Source organism: Dendrobium catenatum, unplaced genomic scaffold (assembly GCF_001605985.2).
Source record: "Dendrobium catenatum unplaced genomic scaffold, ASM160598v2 fragScaff_scaffold_1595, whole genome shotgun sequence".
Classification (NCBI taxonomy): Eukaryota; Viridiplantae; Streptophyta; class Magnoliopsida; order Asparagales; family Orchidaceae; genus Dendrobium; species Dendrobium catenatum.
In genome coordinates, this window is record NW_021320057.1 from 467,888 (window position 1) to 477,206 (window position 9,319).

The window sequence follows — 9,319 nt, forward strand, 5'->3', positions numbered from 1 at the left end:
AGATGTGGATCATTTACATTTACATCGCATTCCAATTATTCTAAAAGGAGAAGGGATCAAGGATTCAAGAAATGCAAGCCTCAAATGACTCAGGTCAAAAGTGGTACATGTTACCTCTAATTTGAGTTCATCTTTTTATAAAATACAATTTGGGCTCACCATGTTGATTAACCATCAACCATATGACATTAATTACAAACTTTGAGATTTTCAGCACCTTGATAGTCATAACGAGTTTAGTTGATATTATATTTAAATACATCGTGACCCTTCTCTATTGATTCCCAATACTAAGCTCATGATAGTATTTTTAGCAAGTACGGAGAGACTAAAGGTAAAATCACACAACTAACAAACTATAGAAGGGAAAGTAGTAGTACATCGCCATGCATGGCTTCATCTTTGGTCATACATTTCTCAACACTTTCGTGGTGGTCATCTCAATATATCATGTGACAATCAATTGTCATGCAATAGGGCATACTTTCATCATCCGTGGAGATCCATTATAATCTTCGACATGTAATCTAAAAGTATTCAAGAACATCTTGGAGGATGTGTTGTAACTTGATATCAAGAGAATAGGATATGCAAATCAATGTCAATAGAGAAGCTAAGCTCAATACCATCAAGAAGATAGAGAAGTAGATACCTTAAATATCAACCAAACCTACACCCTCTAGGTTAGTTCATATGTAATATAGCACCACCCTCCAAACAAACTCATATATTTTTTCTTAATTTGTGTCATGAATACTATGAAACAATATCAATTATGTTTTTCATTATTACAAAGTCAATAAGTTGATCAAGCCAATCAAGCAAAAACTTACAAAGTTGTTATAACTTTGGTCAAACTTATTAACATTGAGATATATGAGCAGCTAGAGGTCAACATCATAATGGAGCAAAAAAAAAAAATGGAGAATGTGACAAAATGTTATTATAAAGAGAGAGTTATCACCAACAAAGTTGTTGATCCATAACCTCAATTGGTAGGCGAACCCACTAAGTATCCTCCAAGGTGAAGCCAAATTGAACAATTTTTATATTTAGGTTTCGTATGGGAAGGTTTTCTTACTGCTTCTTAAAGTAGCTATTTAGTACAAAAATTAAAAAATTTATACTAGAAAGCTGATTTAAAAAGCAATAAAAAAATTGTCCCAAACGAATCCTAAATCATCTTGCTTGGGTTTCTATGTAATGAAGATTCCATATAATGTTGGCTTTGTGGACATAGCAAGAATAGAAATGAATTGAATATCTAAACCCATTTTGCTTTTAAGGATACAAGCACTAACCCAAAATGTGAGATGAAGTATTTTGTTAGCCCCATATAAGAAAAGAAATTTAGAACAAATAGTATCAAATTTCTTTACAAGCTACCATTAAAAAATTATTTTATTATCTAAAAAGCAATAAGATTCAAAGGCTTCATTTGAAACACCTTTTTTATTTCATTCTAAAATAACTATTTAGTATAAAAAAAATTGTAATTAGAAATATTTGTACTTGAAATTTGTTTTAAAAAAATAACCATAAGGTTGTGTAAAAATAAAAGCATTGTTTTCAAAGAAATAGCCTGATCTTCATATCCATGAGTTTTCCACTCTACTCTTAAGAAGTAAAAATAAAATTTTGAAATCAATTTAAAAGAGAAATATGAAAAAAAAAAAAAAAAAAAACCTTTAGGCCAATATTTTCTTTCAAACTTACTTTAATGCCGTGAATTGAGTTCAACAAAAATTGAAGTGACAACTAATCATATCTAACTCGAATGGAACTAAAAGTCTAAAACAGACAGAAATTTGATCAATCCAACTTAATCTCATAAAATTTCTTTGAATTGTAGTTTTATATTGACCCCAGCATGTTTTCAAGCAATGCCTACTAAGATCCGGTCAATAAAAAGTTATCAAAATAAGAAAATGTGTTGTCCAAAAGCATAAGTGCAACTGGGATAAAGAAACTAATTACAGAATATATGAAGATCGCCTAGGCACTATCAAGTAATCACAAGCTAATTAACGATTGCAACATAAGGTACATAAAGATACAGATACATTATTTGCAGTCTCCAACTACCAGCAAGTCCTCTACTACTACTACTACAACCATTGCAACTATCAAGTTCAATAAAGATAAACGAAATAAACTAGAAACAAAATACTAACAGTGAAGCAAAAGCCCAGCTGGGAAAGTTACCACTCTGAGACTTCTTCACAGCATACTATCTGTCCTTGCTGGAAGTCGCCTGAAGAAGTTTACTGGAGCAGCAGGCATCCTGTGCCTGAACCTTGGGTGCCTCATCACATAAAATCCAGCCAGTACAGCCAAAACCTGAAATGGAGTCACATACAGAACTAAGGCTGAGATCAGGCAGAACAGAACAAAAATTGCAGTAGCACGCGGATCCCTCCAGCTCAGCAGAGCCTGAATTCGCTCGCCTTGGGTTGCAATATCGCCAACGACCGTCTGAATTCTTCCTGCCACACTCCTCAGCCTATCATACCTCATCCTCACAAGCTCTGGGCTGCGGGTAGTAGGAAAAGTGTCGAACTCCTCGTCGAGCTCGTCGGGATGCACAGCCTCTGCATGTGAAATCTTGGTGTTCATGTGCGGGGGATATCGAGGACGGTAGCGATAATTCCAGACCCCAATCAAGAACATGTATAAAAACATGGTGGGGAGTATCAGCTCGGGAAAGCAAACGAGCATAATGAAGAGAATATGAACCAGAACAGTTGTGATGGGGTTCTTCCAAGTGCAAACATCGCCAAACCATTTGCTCACTGCAAACAAGCCCGAGAACACCGACATGAGCCGGAAGAAATTTGCTTTGCTTCGGCGCATACTCCACAAGTGTGAATCAACATCTGACATGTATTCGACAACTTCCTTCCGTAGTGGTGGTTCCATTCTGCTTAATCTTGCCGCCACTATCTGAACTGCTTGATGGCGAAGCATATCAAGCTGCATAACTGTTAGCGGTCGTATATAATGCATCTTAGGAAGCAATGGCCGTGCATACAAGTAAAGCATGTTGATCAACGATGTTGATGAGAATCTTATTGCAAGGTGGAGCTCTCCCATCTTCTTGAGGCCAGATGGGTGTAGGACCAGAAGTGGGTATGAGTGAGTATACACTCGCCCGGTTTCGAGGGTCGAGAGACGAATCCGTACCTTCCCAATCTTTGCATCTCTACTACCATTTGGACCTTTATCACCAAGCTGACAGTTGTCAAACACACCAACTGTGAGGACTGTAGCTGGATCATAAACCTCCCATGTGTACTGCTCATTGTATTTTGGACTAAGACTGGTTATGATGGTGCGGGTGCGGACCCATTTCTGGCCATACTTGGCCACGCAGTATGTATCTGATGTTCCTTTACCGTCTCTTGTTTTCATTGGATGGAGCCCCTCGGCACTAAGGATACCAAGTTCAAGCAACCCAATTGAAGGCTTCCATAGCTGCTTTGCCGTGGGTCTTAGATCGCTGCTATAGTGGGTAGACTCATCGAGCACATGATAGCCACCATCAAGGCAAACTCTGACATGAATGCGGCTGGCGAACTTCTCCTTCTTGATCTGATCCACATCAACCGCGACCGGCTTCTCCAGATTGAACCATCGTGTGTTGACAATACGGTCATCGGCTCGTTTTTCAATGGATGTCAATGGTATGAAAATACGTCCAATAATTTCATCTTTGTTAGGGCCTACACGGTCCTCTACTGACATTATCAGATGATCCTCAAATGGTTCAGCAGCCACAAATAACAAGTCTTCATTCCAAAGTGGATTCAATGTCCGTGCCTGGACAGTCCTCGTCTTCAAGAACTGGTTTCCTAGCTGTGCCTTGACATACACATCAGGAAAGCGAGTCTTGTCCATTGGGATGATGTCTTGTGCTTCGATGATATTCAGACGAACATACCAAAGCCTTGGGGCATGGTAAACCTTGGAGCGAATGTGCGGGCTTACGGCAGATGCATCAATAGGAGCAGCTGCATCAGACTGCCATGCATCAGGAAATGCTTCATCAGCCTGGGTGCCCATCCATACTGCAAGCATCAACTCACCCTTCTTCTTGTCACCCTTCTTGTCCTCGAGCCGGTACCATTCGGGAGCAAGAGGACTATCTGGTGGAACACGTGTTGGAACATCATTCAAGTCAAAACGCACCAGTCCAACAAAGTCATCTTTTACCAGGTCTTTATCTTTGACAATAACTTCAAGGATAGAAGCCTGCATTCTATCTCTAGCAAATGCGAAAACCTCATTCCACTCTGGGTTTTGTTTCTTCTCAAAATGTTTTGTTGTCCCCTTATAATTCCCAACTCTTACCTCAACATAAGGGTCCAAGCTCCCAGTTACATCCATGGCAGGTAAATCTCTCGCTTTCACCACACGTACAAAGAGGTACTGCATCTGCTCCACAAGATCATATGTACTGGCTGGCTTCTCAGCACGAATGACCCGACCCCCGACAATCTGCCCTCCACCAAGAAAGGGGCTTGTTTCTTTCAGCGCATAGTCCACAGGTTGTGCAGATGCTGAGGATGAGTACATCCTCACTATTCTGGGCGGAGGCGGTTCCGGTTTCATCTCATCAGCCATATATTTTGGCTGATCACTGACCTGAGCTGAAGAATTGTGCTGATGGGCAATGTGACTTTCTTTTGGGATGCTGCGAAAAGTATTCCGAGACTCGGACCTGCTTTCTGGATTGTGATATGAAGCTGTACTTGAAAATTGGGTCTGTCCTTGATGGGTTTGCACTGGAGAGGAATTATTCAAAATAGGATCTGATGTTGGCAGAGGGTTGGAAGTTTTAACAGAGGGGTCATCAGTAAGAAACACCTTAAGTCCAACCTCTCCTTTCACTCGTGAAAAAATTCCACGCTTTTCCAAGGGATAGTGGAGGACCACAGCATCAGAGTAGGGAACAAAAGAAGTTCCAGCGAGCTGGACTTTCCCTAGGAAGGACTTGTAATTAGTGGTTTTATTCATGTTGTAGATATAAGCTTCAAGTGTAAGTTCAGGTAGATTAGAAGGATCAGAAATGCTGAAATAAAAGTGCTCATTCCAGACAGGGTTGAGGTCCTTCTCCTTGATTGTTGTACGAAATTTCTGGCCATCAAAATGAAGCTCAACAAAGGCACTAGCAGAACCCTGCCCATCCTTGGGCATTAGATCATGAGCAGCCACAACCTCCACACCCAACTTGAGGTTGCTCATATCTGTACTAGTAATCTGCTCGACAGTAATAGTGACAACTAAAGCTTCCTTAGCAAATGGTAATAAAGCAAGCAGCAGTGCCTGAATAAGAAAAGAAAAGATATTAGTACATGAATATGGAAAAAAGATCTGTATGGCAAAAGAAATAATTGAAAAGTACCTGATAAAGAATTAAGATATAGACATAAATGAGTGACAAAGATTCTTAAAAAATAGAGAAACTCTGTGTTCAATCTATCCCTCAAACTCATGCATGTTTTACTTAGTGTAGACTTGAATCTAGTTCGAGTCAAAAGAAAAAAAAAGTTTTTTAAACTCAAGCCAGTTCAACATGATAATTTGAGTTCAATTTGAGCAAAACTCACTTGAAATGAACTAATTATTACCTTACTGCGTTAAAGGTGGCCGAGGGATTTTTAACTTCTACAAACAATCTATACCCTTCTTCTTTTTTTTTTACTCTAGTATATGATCACGTAATTCCAACGACTTTTCAAGATCTGTAGTTTATTCATTAATTTTGTTGCACGTCACATCTATCTTCAACTCTATTGAGACTTCGCAATTTCACCCTAGTCAATGGAAAGGAATTTTAATTGATTTTGCAATTATAAGTAGGAATTTGATGCATGAACGTGTGAATGTGTTTAATCAGATTTGTTACAATCTGGGTTTCCATTAAGTTTAGATGATTGAATTTCAATCTTCTGCATGAACTTATTGATCTTATTTCATGTTAATCTTATACAATTTGGGCATGCTTTCTATGATTCGCACCAGATACTAGGCGATACACATTACTTGGCCAGGTATAAATATAAAAAAAAATTATAATAAAAAATATTTAACATAATTTATAAAGTTTATAATTAAAAAAAATTATATTCTTAACTTATATTGACAATGTAAAACGTCCTCATCAATGTGAAGGACAAGTTTTCAAAGAAACCTTATATTTTTCTGCTAACCCTTCAGCCAAGGTAATTGAAGTCTTTGGTTAAACATTTTCAATCTTAGGATCTTTATATTATTACTTTTTAAAATTTTTAAATATATTTAATATTCAAATGTCTATATTTATTATAAACATTCATGATTAATCAAGCTTTTTAACAAGCTATACGTCAAATTTTAATCAAGCATGTTCAAGAGCCTTAACAAATGTAGTTATGTGTTTACTTTTAAAACTTTCAATTACTCTATAATTTATTTAATATTTGACTCTTTTTAAGTATGTATTATGTAATTTAAATCAAATCCTAATTCAACCTTGATTAATCCAATGAACCATGAATAATTACTTCTTCAATTAAATATAATGTTAACTTCATTACACTTAAATTGAATTCATCTAATATTAAATTTATTTTAAGTTAAAATATTATGAGATGTTTTGATTTAATTATAATACACATAATCATCCTTTTATCTATTATTTCATGCTTATATATGTGATATATATTTGAATTAGAATTTTTCATATTTTAAAAACCAATAAATTATAAAAAATGATTCAATCCAATATTAATACAATTGTTTTATGTCTTTCATTTTATATGCATTAAATAAATTAGGTTAAATTTTTGGTGATCACATTAGTTTTGTTGGGAACCATAGGATGACAAACTTTAGAAACATAAACAATTAGGGAGTGACACTCTTTTATATGTGTTTCTATTGCTTTACACTAGGTTCAATGAGTGACATAGATTGTTTTGTGATATATTCAAATTACTTGGGTTAATGGTTGTATAGATGAGAAGAGTTATAGGCTTACACATTACTCACTTTTAGGTTCGGCCCATTTAAAATAGAACACATCTAGTATATGATTTCATTGAGAACAGTGATTGAACAAATGGATTCATCATGCTAGATATAGATAGCTGGCATAGATATATAATTGATCAGCATCTAGCTCCGTTGACATCTATCATATCATGCCCTTATGAGTCTGCACATAGTTTAGGTTCCATACACTATAAGATAGATAACTTCCGCACATGCCTTAAGCCTAAACCACTTCATTTAATCAAAATATGATGTGTCATCTCCTCTTCATTTAGGAATGACTCTCCTTTTAATTTCACACACGATTATGTACATTAGATGGCATTCATGGCCAAGGAAAGATGTAAGTCCATTCTTCTAACTTCTCCACCATGTTGAGAGCATAGTTGGGCTTTCTTAGTTACACACGACCAAGATGTCCAAGCTTGTTTGATCTCACAATATCAAACTGCAAGTACCATCATTCCTATCTCATTTCATACTTCGTAGTTAGTATCTCTTCTACCATGTTGTGAGATATTCAGGTCCTTCATCATAACTTTGTGAGATATTCAGGTCCTTCATCGTAACTTACGCACATGCCTTAAGCCTAAACCACTTCTTCATTTAATCAAAATATGATGTGTCATCTCCTCTTCATTTAGGAATGACTCTCCTTTTAATTTCACGCACGATTATGTACATTAGATGGCATTCATGGCCAAGGAAGGATGTAAGTCCATTCTTCTAACTTCTCCACCATGTTGAGAGCATAGTTGGGCTTTCTTAGTTACACACGACCAAGATGTCCAAGCTTTGTTTGATCTCACAATATCAAACTGCAAGTCCCATCATTCCTATCTCATTTCATACTTCGTAGTTAGTATCTCTTCTACCATGTTGTGCGATATTCAGGTCCTTCATCATAACTTTGTTGTCATCTCTACCATATTGAGCAGATATATAGGCTTTCTCAGTCACACATGACCAAATTGTAAACCTCATTTCAAAATCACCTCTATCATATTAATGAGATGTATGGGCTTCTCGATCATATGTGATAAAGTTTTAATTCGCACACCTTGGAAATACTCTCTATCGCATTAAGTGGGTGTTGAAAATTTCAAATCTATTCCATCTTTTTTAACACATTGAGAAGAAATTTGGGCATTCTCGATCCCACACAATTGAGTCATAATTCCAATATCAGGCTCCATCTCTGCTACATCGAAAAGATGCATTCCTTTCCTACCAATTAACCTTAAAGTAAAGGTAGATTTGTCAGCCTTATCATATACCACCATGCAATACTATAAATTCAGTTTGAATTTCTCCCTCATATAGTATCATAATATAAGTCCCATATATTCGTCTAGGACTATGTTCACACCCTGAATCTGCAAGTTCTCAAATGAGACAAACTATGATAGCTAATAATGATCCTCAAATCGCCGTATGACTAAATAAACTAGGGCCACTGATAAAACTAAAACATAAACCATTTTTCTTACAGCAGCTCATTCTTTTTTCTCTAGATAGTTGCTGCCACATGGCAATGTATGATGTTCAATCTTGGGCATTTCCTTGCAATCAACATGGAGTTATAAGTCCCTCTTTTGAGTTTATTTCAATACTTTTGATTCTACCTTTTATGGTTCCCAAGAAATTCCTATCTTTTTCCTCTAAAGAGCCCTATAAGATTCATTCTAACTTTTTGACATGACAAGATCTACGTCGATCTTACCTAATTTGAACATAAACATTACTTCTTATTCAAGAGTGTTCTTGGATATGCTCGAGATGTAATTAACCTAAGAAACTTGCTCCTTCAAGAAACCACGACACCTAGAATTGAGCAACATTTCTTACTAGAAAAATCTTTGGGATTGGTATATTCAATTTGCTTTGCATTGATCCTCTGTTTAAAATTGCGCAATTAGAGGCGCGCCTTTGCGCAATTTGACCAAAAAATGCCTCGAGGCTTACGCAATTCTTCACCTGGATGAGGCATACGCCTCACCTGGACTGAGGCGCGCCTCAGAGGCGCAATTGCGTAATTCTGGGTGAGGCGTACGCCTCACAGAATTGGCCCCACCCACTTAAAATGAAACCTATTCCTCCCTTCATCCCGCACGGTCTCCCTCTTTCCCGAAAAATTTCGCTTCCAGCTCTCTGTTCGCGAAACCGAAGGCGTCCCGCACGGTCGGCCATCCTTCCGGCCGCCTCTCCCGCCGGCGCCGCCTCTCTCCGGCGAAGTTGAAGTGTCCGGCCGCCTTGTAGGAGAAGTCCACAAACGATTTTAGGT

At 37.3% G+C, this 9,319-nt stretch overlaps 1 protein-coding gene across 1 annotated transcript in view; it reads right to left on the minus strand.

Annotated features, from left to right (window-relative positions):
* Positions 1-1,936: 1,936 nt before the first annotated feature.
* LOC110099987 (FT-interacting protein 3) overlaps positions 1,937-9,319 on the minus strand; it is a 23,111-nt gene continuing 15,728 nt past the window's right edge. The window contains exon 3 of the mRNA XM_020827337.2: positions 1,937-5,325. Coding sequence (XP_020682996.1) covers positions 2,221-5,244 — 3,024 coding nt within the window. The 5' untranslated portion in view covers positions 5,245-5,325 and the 3' untranslated portion in view covers positions 1,937-2,220. The remainder of the gene's footprint in view (positions 5,326-9,319) is intronic.